The 15,671-nt window shown below is 47.1% G+C and overlaps 1 protein-coding gene across 1 annotated transcript; it reads right to left on the reverse strand.

The window, feature by feature from the left end:
• Positions 1-1,158: 1,158 nt before the first annotated feature.
• On the reverse strand, positions 1,159-1,925 carry LOC142435866 (thyroid transcription factor 1-associated protein 26-like). Its single transcript, XM_075539936.1, has one exon. It carries the CDS (start codon positions 1,918-1,920, stop codon positions 1,204-1,206), a length of 717 nt encoding a protein of 238 aa, XP_075396051.1. The 5' UTR covers positions 1,921-1,925; the 3' UTR covers positions 1,159-1,203.
• Between the last annotated feature and the right edge of the window lie 13,746 nt (positions 1,926-15,671).

Consider the following 15,671-nt stretch of genomic DNA (forward strand, 5'->3'; position numbering starts at 1 on the left):
AGGGTAACCTATCTTGTGCAACCTTCTTTAATAAACTCAGCATCTCCTACTGCATTCTGTCTGTCAATGCAATAAGCTGGGATCGTGCCAAAGCAATCTCTCTGGCTTCCCCTTCAGTTATGTGGCTGCTTTTCCCAAAGTAAAGATCGCAGGTCTTTCTCCCCATTGCATTTTAGAATGCAGAATCAATTGATAGTGTACATGGAAGTCCTACTACAGCTGTAATGCAGTTTCAGGCGACATTCGTTACCACTTTTAACATTTCATTGCGCAATCACAATTTTTAAATGACTGTTATTACAAACCTTTTGCTTGCAATGATTGTTGCCAACATGTTTTTCAATGATTGCCAAGAAATAAGCAGAAGAAACATCCCAGTACTTGCCTTAGTTCCCAAGGGCACCAACAGGGGACACATTTCAGTGACAGTGTTCTTACAATACAGTTGCACAGATCTGGAAAGCTTAATTCTTGTTGCAACACTACTGGTTTACATGACTATCTGAATGACCAAAGATTAAGAAAGTATTTCATTTCTTTCAGGAAATATTTACAACTAATGACTGAGTCCTTATGCCCACATCTGCTCTTAGAGATCATATCCTTATATAGTGGGCCACAAGGTAGTTGCAGCACTACTTGTCCTGAATAAAATCTCTGCCCTGATATTTCTAGAAAGTCCATCTCCCAGCAAAATGCACTTAATTTAAAATAAAAGCAAAGCAGGACTGTTGGCCTCCATTGTTGAAATGAATCGCAGATCGCAATTGCTGAACACTGTGTAAATTGAAGCACTGCATTAAAGCTGTTCCTATAAAACATTTTGTACTTACTTTACATATTACAAAAGTATTTATGTTTGAGTCTGCTCCCAAATAGAAGGTGCTTTCGGTTCTTCAATCTATTTTTCTTTAGAAACAAATTAAAACAAGTCCTATAATGTACAACCTGTATAGAAAATGTCCTTTAAAAAAAGAGCATTTGCAACATTTTACACTTAGTGTAACTTAGCAATACAGTTTATGCTCATATATTTAGCTGGCTGTTAAGAGGCACATTGCACAAGAAAGTTTCAAAAAGTTTGTGAAAGATGTACTGAAAAGACAATGGAACTTTCCCTTGGAAGATTTGAAGTCCCCTTGTCCATTCAGAAATAGTCGACATATGCAGATGCTTCAGCCACTGATTAAGGATGTATCTGATTTAATTTCCTGCTTGTATATTTTGAAGAAGATATTCCATTTGTAAATTCAAATTTGGTTGGCCCCTTTTAGTCTTTTTGCTTAATATTTTGAACACTTCCATTTTCTTCTTTTTGTAGAGTCTTTGAGCTTCTTCTCGCTCCTGTTTCCTCCGCTCAAATTCCTGTTTCTTAGCAGCACGTTTGGCTTGGATCTGTGAATTTTCTTCCTGTGCTTTCTGATTGGATGTTTTCTTCCTCTTTGTCTTTAGGGTAGCAAAGGAGTTTACTGCGGTGCTACAATGTTCTTCTGGCAGAGGATGGTCCAGACTGCACTGTTCCTCAGACACAGCCTGGTCAAGGCTGGCGTGATCTTCTGGCAAAGGTGGTGCAACTTGTCCTTCTGGCAAAGGCTGGCGAACTTTTCTGATTTGTTTCTTGAGCCTTTCTTCTTCAGCTAAATAGAGATGTTTCAGGTGGTCTGGGTATTGATCTGTGAACTGGGATTCCCGTGAGGTTTGAAAATTTCTTTCCTTCCAAAGCAATTTCTTGTAACTTTGCTGAATCTTTAGCTTTCTTCGAAGTGCAAAGCCTTGCCCCTCGCGGACGCTCCCCGAAAAAGCCTTCGGATGATTCGATCGCCACCTTCTCTGTTTCAAGTCCCTCTTCGTGACTTCCACTGGAGAAAGCGCTTCGCCACGCAAACCCCGACTCTCGGCGCGCAGCTTCACCGGCGCCATGGCGGAGGCCTCGCGCCATAAGTCTTAAAAAAAACTCCTTACGTCCCGAAAACATAATAAATGCCCTAATATTATGCAAATGCCTTAAAACGCAAAATAAAGAACACGTGAAGCCCTAAAAACACGCTAAAAGTCTTTTAAAACCCCAAGAACATCCCTACAAAGCAACCCGAAGCACTATAAAACCCTGTAAAAGTCCAACAGCCTAATAGACATGAATTCACCATGAAAGCAAAAAATAATCCAACAAAACCCTAAAGCCCTGAAAACCAAAACCTAATCCCCCCAAACACTCTAAGGCCTTAAGAAGCACCCTAAAATTTTAACAAAACACTAAAAGCCATAAAAACACATATAAGCCTAATAAACACCCTTAAACACTAAAATCACCCTAAAAGCCTTAAAATGTCTGAAAAGCCATAATATTCCCTAAAATTCAAATAACACTCTGAAGCCACAAATAACACACTAAATGCCTCCCAAAACATGTGGAACTTCCAAATCATATCCCTAGAAGATTCCCAAACCATGAACTTCCAAAACCACATAAATGCCCTGAAGACAACATGAAAGCCCCAACAAAACATAAAATGCTGGGGAAAAACACATAAAATATTTTAAAATACCCTAAAATCTCTAAGAAACCCTGTAAGATCACTAAAAACACCCCTACCTGCTAAAAAATACCTATACACTCCAAAAAATCACCCCTAAATCCCTTGAAAACTCCCTTAAACCTTATAAAACACCCTTAAAGCCAAAACTACCCTAATGCGCAAAAAAATTAAATGACCTTAAAGCCCTAAAAATCACATGCCACAAAAATATCCTAAATGACCCCAAAATTCCAACTCAAAGCCAGCCTACAAAGGGCTTCTGTAGGTTTAAGTCTTTTATGAGAACAGTTTTATCTTTCTACCAAGGAGAAGTTTGTAGGTTCAACCCCTGACCTATGCCCTACCATATGAAGTTAGTAATCAGTGTTTTTGCAATTCTTTGAAGAAAGATGAGGGTAATTTTGTCAGGAGTGAATTAAACTTGTCTAGTGCCTTGAGTAGAACTGATAACTGTACTACATTGAGTCGTCTGGTCAAGGAGCATGGGATATTATCCCATTTGCTGAGGTCACACTTGATTTCTTGTAATTTCTGTAGTTTTCCTCATATAAATCTGTTGTTTTTTATTCAAGTATAGATATAGATATTTTCATTTACACTTGGCTATTGTAAATGGTACTACCTGAAAATGTGTATTTCATTAATTATTATTTCTTAATCTATTTCTTCATCCTTCGAAATATTATCAGTTTGTTGTGGTAGATAAACATTAGGACTTTGCATAACTTAGAAATATTACATTTCACGGAAAAATCATATTAATTATGTCAACAGAGCTATAAAAGGAATGTTGCCCTGAATATCTTAAGATATGACAGCTGTTTCATTGAGAAATTGAGCCAGACAGACACAATGTGATGTAAATTTTGTTATTTTCATGTGGGTTCCTTCACTCTTCCAAAAAAATTAGTTTCATGAGCCCCTTGGGGAATGAGTTTGAGTTCAGATCAGATGTATATTTATTTATTTGAGTCCTGAAGCCCATTTGATGGACTATTCTGTTGCTTCCAAAGTAGTCAGTCACTTCCCCACCAATTCAGGAATTTGTCCGAAGCAAAAGTAAAAGTGTGGCGGACGACATTTGACTGCACACCATCTAAAATCACACTCTCATTTGGTGTTGGCAGTTTTACTTGTATTTCAATTGTAAACTACACTTCAGAGTTCAGGCTAGTGAAAACGTTTCAGTGGGGAAAATTTGCACAGAACTATGTGCAGTTTGTGATTCTGTTGTTCCCAAGCAAGGCTATGAGGACAAAGATGCACAAGCATGGGGGGCACTGCAGACAATGTGTGAAAGTTTCCAGGAGCTCAGGGGTGGACAGTGGCTGCTAATTCTCCCGTGCTGGCAGTGAGCTATGTGGGAGGGCTTTGTGTAAGGTCCTTGTGAGGTCTCTGAGAAGTCTCCATAAAGGATGCTGAGAACTTCATATGAAGTCTCTGTGCGAGGCCTCTGAGTCTCTCTGGAAGTCTCCAAGGAAGTATGTGTGTGAGGTTTCTCTCTTGGGTATGTGTGAGTGTCCTTGTGAGATGTCTGCTGAATTGTGGGGGTTGGGGGGCAGGTGTTTCGCTGAGGTCTCTGCAGGTCTGAGTGGGCTTCCCTTTGTTTGACCTCACAGCACCATATAAGAGGACCTGGTGGCAGGGGAAAGGGAAGGGGCTTGGTTCATGCACCCCTTGCTGTTCTTTCAGGGTCTTCTCTCCATCTCCGTGCACTTACCTAGCACGAACGGTAGGGTTCAGCAGCGGGTAGTCCGGTGTCCAGCTCTTCACACTACCTAGGAACACACCCAAGCTACCTGCTACCCAAGAAGCCCCAGATCCAGGCTCTGCAGATCCAGAATCTGATTTTTTACTGCCACAGACACTCCAGACGCTGCCTTGGCACAATCAGGACTCCAGAAACAACATCATGCTGCTGTACCAGCAGTCTCTGGGGCCTATGTCTAATTCCCTCCTCCACCACGGGTGTCAGTCCCCCCCCCCACCCCACACACACACACTTGGTGTCCTGACTGAGGCATGGAGGTCAAGGCTCAGTGGATGTCTTCCTCGGCATCCTTTACTGTTTAGTTCAGTAAACAGTAAACCCTGGCCCACCAGGGGTGTTCTTTTAAGCACATGAGAATTTACTCTAGCGGATCAACTAATCATATTTTGGGGGGCCCTCCTGCCTCCTTCTATAATCTGGTGCCCAGGAAATAAAACCCTGTGTTAGAAGCACAGAGGAAACACTGACCACTATTGAACTGTTTTCCCTTATCAAGACAGGTGATGTCTAATCTCCGTGCACATCCTGATTTCCCAGGAGTCTCTAGGGGAAGGGAAGGCTGCTCCCAGTTGTGACTTTCTTTGCAGCACTCAGTCCTTAGAAGCCACTCTCTCCGGAGAACATTCCTAGAGCACGTGCACGTGTGTGTGTGTGTGTGTGTGCATCCGTGTGTGTGAAGATCACCAGCCTGGGGTCATGTTTCTTGAGAACATTCCTAGAGTTTGCGTGTGAGTGTGTGTGTGAAAACCACCAGCCTGGGATCATGTTTCTTGAGAACATTCCTAGAGCATGCGTGCGTGCGTGCGTGTGTGTGTGTGTGTGTGTGAAGACCACCAGCCTGGGATCATGTTTCCTGAGAACATTCCTAGAGCGTGTGTGTGTGTGTGTGTGTGTGTGTGTGTGTGTGTGTGAAGACCACCAGCCTGGGGTCATGTTTGCTGAGAACATTCCTAGAGCATGTATGTGTGTGTGTGCGCACGCGTATGTGTGCATGTGAAGACCACCAGCCTTGGGTCATGTTTCGTGAGAACATTCCTTGAGCGCGGACACGTGTGTGTGTGCATGTGTGAAGCCCAAAAGCCTGGGTCATGTTTCCTGAGTCCTGGCATCCCTGTTATTGTCTCATCCCCACTCTACCCCACCCTGGCTATACACTCATTCTTCCACCACACAGGAGATGGAAATCAAGTAAAATAACAGTTTGTCGCCCCACTAAGATAGTATTGAGAAAGTAACCTTCCCTGCTTGAAAACTGTGCCTTTGCTATACAACCTAGTGCTCTCTGTAGGAGATAAAGTTCTGCTGTGGGGGCAGCTAGCTAAAGCTGGGGTGAAGCACCTGGCCGATTCCCCTTTGTAAGCCTGTGTTAGCTCTGCTTGTGTCTTGCATCATTTCTGGGGATCCTCATGCTCTTTGGCCGCCTTTGCTACTTCCAACACTTTATATTCTTCTTCACTGTATCCTTCCCTACCCTGTGTCCATGGTTCCTAACCATTAGTGGTTATTACACAGACACTCATCCTGTACCACTCAGCCTAAGCTGTTGCTCCTTCTCCGGGTTTATATACAGAGGAAGGCATGTGAGCTGTGAACCAGATTTTCCCTTGGTGCAGTGGGTGAGAATAGTCCCCCGCTGGCAGCCTCCCTAGCAGTTCCCACCCACATGTGTCAGACCTGGGACTTCCATCCTGGAGGCTACCCTAGGCTGGGAGAGAGGCAAAGGTAGCAAAAGATGTCATTTCACATTTTGTGACAGGTGTATTGAGGCGGAACCTCCATGCCAAACTTGGCAGCCTTCATCAAATGCACATGTGGGACTTAGACAGGCCGCCACATGTCTCATGCCTGCTTGGTACCATGAGACGCTACTTTGGTCTAAACCTCTTCTGGAGCCTGCGATGGAATTTCTTGGCTGGATTGCGCCTCTCAAAACCTATCAACTGCAGCCACATAACGTTGAAGACAAAGTAATGGCACCAGGGAACATTCTTCACTGTGTTGGGACCTTCTGAGGTTTTCACAGTAGGGGTGTTACCATAAATCATAAGAGGTGCAAAATGAAGAATTTGGGATGGAAGTGGGTGGGAAACACTGCTGAAAACCTCCTCCAGAGCCCTGCCCTTTGAGAAGTCAGAGCTAGCACTCAGAGAAGGAGACGCAGTATCTAACATAGTTAAAGGTATATTATGCCAACCTCGTCAATGAACTCATGTGGGGTTAATTGAAAGGCAGGGAGATCAATGGCTCTGTGAGCCTAGCCTTTCTGGTCTCTTGCTCTCTGATAGTGCCACCAGGGTGGATATGCATTTGTTAGGTCCCTAAAGCAGCTGGAAAGACTCATTTCCTGGGAGATCCCTGAGGAGAAGCCACATGGACCTACCCTGTTGCAGCCCTGGTTTCTGCAGCAGCCTCATGGAGAACCTGCCAACGCACAGACTACAATTTCCTCCTGCAGTCATTGTCTCCCCGTGTGTTTTTGGATTGTGAGGAGGACTTTGTAGATTGGTGTCAGACACATGGGATACTATTGGACTGGTGGTCTTAGATTGAACTGGGTTGGGATGCTTTTCAATGTTCACTTAACCTTTATATAAAACTCATAATATATGAGTGTATGAATTTTGTTTCTCTAGTCTACACAGACTAACACACATGACACCCCCTCTAGATCCCACCATGAAGCACAGAAGTCACACTTTAATGTAGGAGGGGGAAAATCTCTATTATGGAACAATGAATATCATGGCTGAGAGAAGCCATTAGCCTGTGCAGAACAGGCTAAAGTGGCTGGCATGGATACTTTCCTACTAATCAGAGCAGAAGAAGCGTCTTCTAATTTGCCAGATAAGACATATTCTCGAAGACAGTGACGTGGGCAGTGGTAAGGGTAACTGGAGTAAGCCCACCTCCTCCGCCTGTGCTGCTGGAAGCTGACTGGGCACACAAACACCCTGGGGGGCAATGCCTGAGTGTGGCTTCTGACATTGAATCCCTTGAACAGACAGAAATTTGTGAATACATCCCTGATACAGGTGCTCGTGGTGGGAAGGCTCTGGCAGTCTGGTATCGCCTGGCAAAGGCAGGGTCTCACACTTGCCACTCTCCTGTGTTCTACAAAGAAAGGAGCCCCACATCTGGAGGAACATCCATTAACTGAGGCCTGCGCTTCTTTTCGTGAACTTGACATTGACGCAAGATACTCCTGTTGGCAGCCTGGTGTCCCCTCTAGGACTTGGCCAACATCTGTCGTGAGCACCTGAGCCTCCGTGACCTTGTTATGAGACACTGGTTGTCTTTGAAGGGGCCTAAGGCTGTGACCACAGTGTAATACGGGCTTTCCTTTTTGCAAAGGATCACCGTGTCCTGTAGATTATTTGCTGGAGCAAATCCACTGGACAAAGTGCTTCCTCCATTTTTTGCAGTGGCCCTCAGCAGGAAGCTGTCCCTTCTCTGGTGGGAGCTTTGAGGACTTGATCTCAAGGCACTCAGCCAATGCCTTGTCTTGCACAGGCTGGCTTAACCCACAGACTTGGGAGATGCCTCTTCCCGCTAATCCTTTTCCATGCTCTTCTGGATTAGGCCATTTATGGGTCTCCCTCTTGTCAGTGGGAACAGCATCCTTCCTTCTCCTTGTCGAGGGGTCCTGAAGGTTGGGGCTTTTGAGCTTCTGCTGCCCCATGTAACTTGCTCTAGCCACCACGAAGCCACTTGGCCCTTGACATATTGGCTTATCCCCAGTGAACAAATGCTGGGGGCGGCAATGGACCACCTGAGAAGGCAAAGCATTGGTGGCAGTGAGCACATCAGTGGTACAGTCCTGAAGGGGCCCGTCTACAGGACAGCATGGAGAACCACCCTCTGCCTCTACCTCCACCTGGAACTTAATCTCACTGCACACTCGTGCTGTAAGGCTTGGCTTTTCAGGAACTGGAGCACACTTTCCAGGTAGCAGGAAACTTTTACTACATCCTAGAGCCTCGAAGCACCCCCGGTCCACATCATTGGTTTGAGATTTTGCCAGCACACTGGTTTTGAAAGTGTCTCTATCGTCTAGCTCTATTGAAGAGGACTTCTTGACCACCACCAACCCTGTCTCTTTGGCTCTTGAAGATGGACATTCAGAGTTCACTTCCAATCTGGGGCCTCCTTTGGCACAACTAGCACCCTCTTTCCTTGACCCCTTGCTGGTCAGTACTGGATTTGAGGTTTGCTCTAGGCTCTCTCTCTGGACACTTTCATTCTGGAAGGTTCTGCCAAGGATACTGGGCATGAAGGCTGGAAACGGCTGCCTGAGGGCCAATGAGCATCCACTGTCATTATCAAGTGGGGGGTAGGCTGGGGTTCCCTGAACAGGCTCCTCTGTAGGGGAGCAATCAGCAAAAGGACTCTCCAGGGTAGGGCTTGATTTCTTTGTGGTCACTCTCTCTCCCCAGTCTGCCTGACAGGGTTCTCCCAGGACTTGACAGCCTCAGTTACTTGGTTAGTTGAAGACTTAGGGGTGGCTAAGCAGGTGGACTGTGGAAGGGACATTGCGTTGTCTTTTCTTGTCCTACAGAGGTTTGTGGGCTCAAGGACTTTGAGGGGCATGCACCACCTCTGCCTCATTTGGAGCCTTACGATATGCGAGTCCAGTACCTGTTGAGTGCCCGGGCTGAGAAAGGAAAGGCTCTGCGTTGTGTTCAGGAGATCTCCCAGCTCTCCCCAGGAGGCCACATTGACAAAACGTGGATGGGTCAGGGAAATAGACAAAGCATGCGTGGTCGCAAGACATGAACGGCAAACAATGCCAGGGATCTGATCCTTTCTAATCTGCTCCACCTTCCTGCACATGTGGACATTCAGGGTGTTTTCCAGTAGGATTTTGTTTGGACCCCTTAGGGTGTAAGTTCCTGTGCTAATCCCCTTGTGTATCCTCAAATCACTTAACTCCTTTGAGTCGGCTCCCGGAGTTCCTTTTGGGCAGTAGTTTCCTGATCCACAGAGAGATAGATTACATTTGGATATTTTCCTCAAGTAATTCCCTTGTCCATTGACCGAGTTGTTCCTCAGCTGGACACCGGCTCTGCAGCACGCAAGCGACGGTCCAGGGTGTGTGCATCTTCCTGGGGACACCGTCTTCATTACATTCTTCCCCTGCTTGTCTCCAGGTGTGGAGCAGGAACATTCGGGCTGCTTAATATCCAGACAAGTCCCTGGCCATTTTTCCTGAGGTTGCTTTAGTGTCATAGACTCAAGAGTCCCATTGCCAAGGGGCCCCTGCAATTGAGGGAAGTTCTCTTGGCGGTGGAGCTCCGATTGCTTCAAGCAGCCAGGAAGCTTGGGGTCTGTCTTTGGGGTCTGGACCTTCTGATTATCCTGGGGATGAGTGGGGCTGCGAAGACAAAAAGCTTCCTGGGGTCGTGGCATCATAAAGGGTAAAGAACTCTCACTTTCCTGTTGTTTCTTTAAAAAATGGCTTTCCAGCTGTTGAAGTGAATTTGGAACGCGTGATTGGGACTTAGTGTGGACGGGAAGACAGGATTCATCACAGGGACTCTTGTGTGGAGGAGGAAAAGGTACTGCGAGTGGGCCACGGGGCTGTGGACCGGGCGGAGTCAGGACTGTAGCCGCCGGTGGGGCCTGGGCTTGGCATGCAATTGGAAGTAAAAGTTGGAATCGGCCTTCAGTGTAGGGCAAGGAGTGACGTTGCAACAAGAGTGGGTACTCTTTAGCTTGCATTTGAACTGGTAAGACATTAGGAATTTCATTAAATAAGACAGTGGAAAACTCTAGGGTGGATCCAGAGACCCTGAGAACAACTGCCAGAGACTCGCTGTGCAGAAAAGGGAGACCCCAGAAAAACTCACTGAATTTTTGTGGAAAATGCTTCTGAGGGCTGGGTATCTGCTCTGCTTTACTGCTGGCATTCCAGAAGGGATGGGGAGGTGCAGTGATCTGCTCCCCATCGAGTGGCTTCAACATATTTAAGGCCTGCAGATGGTATTCTGATACACCCTTTCCTTTTTCTTCCCAAATATTCCATTTCTCTGCCTTTGTGATTTCTATTTCCAGCAGCTTGTGGACATTGGGGTTGAGCAAGGTGGGGCTCCCTACTTCCCCCTGCCTCTTTGTGGTTCCTTCCCGAAAGGTGTCTTCTTGGGGGTGCCAGGTAGAGTGCTCTTTCAGAGACCCAATGTATTCCAAGGAGGGAAGCTGTATGTTCTTGGCAGCTGCCCAACACTGGGGTGGGGAGGCAGTAGGGCGGCCTGTGGGATCCTGACTTTTGATGGCTGCCATGGCAGGTGTGGAGCAGCGGTTGTGTGGAGATGGGCTCTGTCTGGGCCTTGCCAACAAGTCATTCTGAGAATGAGTCCCTGTGGGAGGCGGGGGTGGTGAGTCCCAGAGAGTGCTTGGAGGCTGCAGGTAGGCCTTTGAATCCGGGGGTTTGGCACTGGGTGAGGGAAGAGCCAGTGGTGTGGGTGAAAGACTGTCAGGTTCACGGGAATGTGCGCAGTCTGGTGATTGACTCAAGGCGGGTAAGACATGAGAAGTTGAGAGGCACATCTGGGCCCGTGGAAGGGTGGAGTTCTGAGACCTAGGTGTCCGGAATGGATGAGCCGCAGAACCGTGTGGGGCGCGCGTACCGACGTGGACTTCAGCCGTCCCTCTATTTCGCCAGCTACCAGAGAGGGCTTGAGCTTTCTTTTGACCAAAGCTGCCAGTGTCAGATGGGTTTCCCAAGTGGCTGCAGGAGACAGAAGGACCAGATTACAGCCAGGACTGAAGGGGCAAGAGACCTAGCAGGCTAGCAAGGGTCGGTGCAAGCTCAGTCCCTCCCCAAGCCTTGATGGCCTGCTCTTCCTGCCCCACCCCACTGCCCGGGACTCCTGTCATTCTCTGCCCATCCCTGAAAGTGTCCCCCAAACCAGCGCATCCCAGCTGCTCTGCAGCCCGAGGCCACACAGGCACCCTGGTTGGAAGATGCACCCCGCGGTGAAGCAGGAAGGTTACTTACTTCTGCCTAAGACGCAAACGCAGGTTCTGAGCGCCATATAGTTCTTGCAGGAAGCTTCGGAAAGCTGGAAATCAGGAGAACCGTTATGGTGCAGCCCTCCCAGAGGACCGAAAGGAATGTCACACGGGCTGTGCACTTAGGACGTTGGACTCTCCAGAGCTCAAGGTCAAATGATAGCTTACTCCCACGGGCAGGAGGTGCTTTGGCATTTCAAGGAGCATCGGTTTCCAATATTGTCTGTGGGGTCTCAGTGAGCAATCTGAACCTTGGCAAAGTTACACAGCTTATCGCAGTTACCCCTCAATGTTCCACCTCCAAATCCACCAGAATCTGCTCCTGACACCCCCACTGCCCCCTACTGGGTCCTACCTTGGCCAGCCTTCATCCCATCCTAGACCCCTCCTGTACATCTGGGAAATATCTGGGTTCTGTTTCCATCCACAGTATCCTTTTGTTCAGGATTATTACCTGAGAGAGACGGGCTGTTGCCACTGGCATCCTGCAGAGGAGGGGACAGGAGAGCTTACAGAGCTTGGTTGAATGGGCAGAACCTTACCTTTCAGAGCGTCACCTTTGTCCCTTGACCTGCTGCTTCTCCTTGTCTCCACCTGAGGCTGGGGCACAAGAGAGGAAGTCAGGCTGGAATCCAATCCTGCATCTGTTCTTTGTGACAAACTGCAGGCATTTACTGGTGATTAGAAGAATGACAATCTCCATGGAATGACTAAAGCCCAGAAACCAGCTTCTGTGTGAGACCTAGAGTGCATTTCTTCCGTCAGCCTTCCTCTGCTCACGGAGAGCACACACTCTCAGCTCTCAGTGTTCTGGTGGGCAAGATTTTGATTATGGAGGCTGAAGCTCTGGGCCAGCCCTTGACCACTTCCTCCCCGGGGTCAGCCATGCTTTCTCAATTAGCCCAGACAGAAAAGGAGCCTTGGCCCAGAGACTGGAGCTCAAGGAAAGAGACTGAGGACCCAGTGATGAGAGCTGCCCTTTGAAATGTCTAGTCATCTAGTCCTTAGCCACTGCGTCACTATATTGGGGATTTTTACCTATTGCCCTCTATAACAACTAGAGATGGGAGGTCTGAGATCTTCAAAGAGAAATATTTTTGAATGCTCATCTGACTGGCAAATGATTTACATATCATACGAGTCAATAGTTCAGTCGTTCAATCAGATCAAGGGCAATGGTACAATCAATGATTACCATATCCATTTTAGAACAACACCCCCCCCCTCCATGGTTAAATTGCCTTCAAAAGGAGTTGTGTAATCACAGTCAGGTCTAAAGCTCTCTGTCCCCTCTGGCCTCCTTCATTTTTTCGTCTTGAAATAAATCCCCCTTCACTCCCTAGCTTCCCGATGGGGAAGTTCTCCACACTGCTGATCTCACAATCCCTCCCTCTGCCATGAGATCTCTCCACCTGCAACTCTGTCAACCCTTGTGTCCATGATCATGATGCATCCACGCCTCCTGTGCTTCACAAACAGGGAAAGCCAACAGAAATAATGAAAATCAATATAAGCCGGCAAGGATAAAATGATACCAATGCAGTGAACAAAGTCCTAACAGTGAGTAAGGACGCACCAGCCCTCATCAATATTCCAAAGCCAGGGCTGATGGTCTCTTCTTTCTTGAGATTTCCCCTATCAGGAAATTAATTACGAAAGGAAAAATTTATAAAACAAGGAAAAATCAATCTCTCCTATGGCTGGGTTGAGAATTTCTTACCTTTATCCTTTTCCTGGGTGGTCGCACAGGTGGAGTATTTGGAAGGAAGGGGAGGACCAGGAAGAAGCAACCCACTCCATACAGGATGCCCAAGGTCAAAACAGTGAACCAGGTGGGGTATTGGTAGGTCAGCCAGGAAGCACTTTTCTGTTCCAGCAGAAAGAGAATCTCCTCCATCTTCTGGATACAGCGGTTGCACTCAGGCAACTGAGCACTCTGAGTCCCCTCTGGCTTCAAACCCACTTGCATCACAAACCTGGGCCCACATCACTAAAGGGTCACAGTGGGGTGGGAGGTGACAGCAGGACAACACATAATCCCTCCCTCTACCCTCCAGCTCATCACATCCCTCCCCTGCTCTGGTCTTCTCTCTCCCACTGCCTGCTCTGGGCCTCCAAAGTCACCAGCTGCACCTGATGGAATGGAATCTTAGTGCAAGTTCTTATTCATTCCACCTCCCACCTAGGTATTACCTGCTTCCTTGGCAAGTTGCCTGAATCATGACCAATTTCATAGGCTTAGAATATCTGAAGTTGTCTCTGTCCTCAATGAAAACCTTCTCAAGTCATGGTTTTACTTTGTCTTATCCAAGATAGAGAACTTAGGTTTATGTAACATTTATTTAGCTTTATGAATGTTGGATGAAAAGCTTGGAATTTGACTTCTATGACCAGGAGAGTTATTCAAGAGCTGAGGTATATCTCTCCCAGGAGAGAGATCTAAGAAATTTTCTGCCAGATGGTACATTTGGGGAGACAAGGAACACTTAAGCATTAATCATTCTTAACAGTGTCCCCTGCAAATCTTCCTTGTGTGTGACTACTGCCCATTTAGGGCTTGCTCTGGGAACACTTGATGGGGTAATAAGCCTTGCAACAATTCAGGCTCAAAGGGCAAGCATCTGGCTGAGCAAAATAAAGAGATAATATGGATTGAGTTGTGTCCTTACCACTACCACTTGAGATATTCCCCCAAAATTCGTTGGAACCCTAACACTGAAGGCTATAATCTGATTTGGTTATGTGAGGGCTCTCTCTGGGAGAAATGTACCTCTGTCCTTGGCTTCACACAAGAACCAATTGACGCAGAAACCTAGTTTGTGATCCAAGTGACTTTATAAAGGATAGAAGAGGCAAATATGCTCGTGGGGGGTGGGGGCGGACTGGACAGCCCACGCGCGCTGGGTTGCATGACAGCTGGTGGGAGGCCCCCACCCATACCCTGTTGGTAGGCATGGCTGACGGTACTGTTTGACCCCATTGACTGAATTAAGCCCACCTGGTCTAGATGGGGGCCCGCCCAGGTTGACCTGCTTCCTGTCACAAGGACCTAAATGTGTGCATCTTTCCAGCCTGAAGCAGCTTTCAACTGTCTGTGATGGGGAGGAGGTTTGGCATGCACAGCGACCACCCTCAGTTCTGCCTCTACTTACCTAACAGGTACACGGCATTTCTTTTCTGTTTTTTAAAACAACAACAAAAAAATCATTTGTAATCTTTCTATTCCAGCGGTGCTAGGAGCAAGGCAGAGGCAAAACCCAAGAACAGGGTTCTTCTCTGTTGAAGCGCGATAAACTCACGGGGAAGCAAACAAGCATCTTCATCCACGTGAAGTGAATCTGTGAATCAGCAGCTCCCAACTGACCAAAGCACGCACAGAGCAGCCCAGCATCAAGGTCCGTTTCTGTGCACTGCTCCCACTGTGAGGAAGAGCTTCATGTGCATTAAAAGGGAACTTTTGTAATATTTGAATTTTGAATAGTGGTTTTTGTCAGAAACTGGAAAAAAATCTCAAAGCCTGAAGAAACTCCTTTCTAGTACTGAACATTCAAGGGAGCCTGTAGAAGCCTGAAATGATTGCTAGGTGACCACCTGGATCTGCTTGTTGAGTGAAAGTGGCAGAATAGCAGCAATAGAGCAGCGGGTTCATTCTGACCACTGACACTCGTGGACCTGGTTTACAGGCAGTAGAGAAGAAGATGAGAGCAGGTTGACTCGTTTGAAGTCCATGACCTACTCTGAGGGGACTAGAGTTGTGGAGAATTGGTGATGGGGCCAAGGCCTTAAGGCAATGCGACCAATGTACACTGAGAGGGGGCAGAAGCTCAGAAGCAAGGGGAACCCCACACTGAGCTCTCCATGCGGTTGGATGCCTTGAGCTCACGGTCAGGGGTTGGTGGTGGGTAGCCATAATTTAGAGTAGAAGAAAAAATATATTATTACCTTAGGAAGATCATGGTGTGGGAGAAAAAGGCAGAAAGTCGGGAGTCCAGGGAGCAAATTTAGTTCCAATTGGCCGACTAGTAAACAACCCCCCTGATAAGCTGCATCTCCCCCTCTGTGGGTCAGCTTGACAGCCACCAAATCTGAACACATCACAAGTAGAATTTTTTTTAAGGGTGAAACATAAATGATTGGTTTAAAACTCAAACCCAAGTCTGGTTGCTCAGCTCCAAGCACCACATAGGGGAGTCCCTTAACATAAACCAGCATAAGAAGCAACCTAGCTAAGGAATGCCAGAACTCAGCCACAGGGCCTGGCAGCTTTTACCATAACAAAGACCCGCTGTAGCAGTGTCAGCCTTAAACAGCACTGAGCTGTAGCCCAGAGACTGTGGGAGACAATTTCATTCTAG

The sequence above is a fragment of the Tenrec ecaudatus genome (assembly GCF_050624435.1).
Source record: "Tenrec ecaudatus isolate mTenEca1 chromosome 4 unlocalized genomic scaffold, mTenEca1.hap1 SUPER_4_unloc_2, whole genome shotgun sequence".
Taxonomy (NCBI): domain Eukaryota; kingdom Metazoa; phylum Chordata; class Mammalia; order Afrosoricida; family Tenrecidae; genus Tenrec; species Tenrec ecaudatus.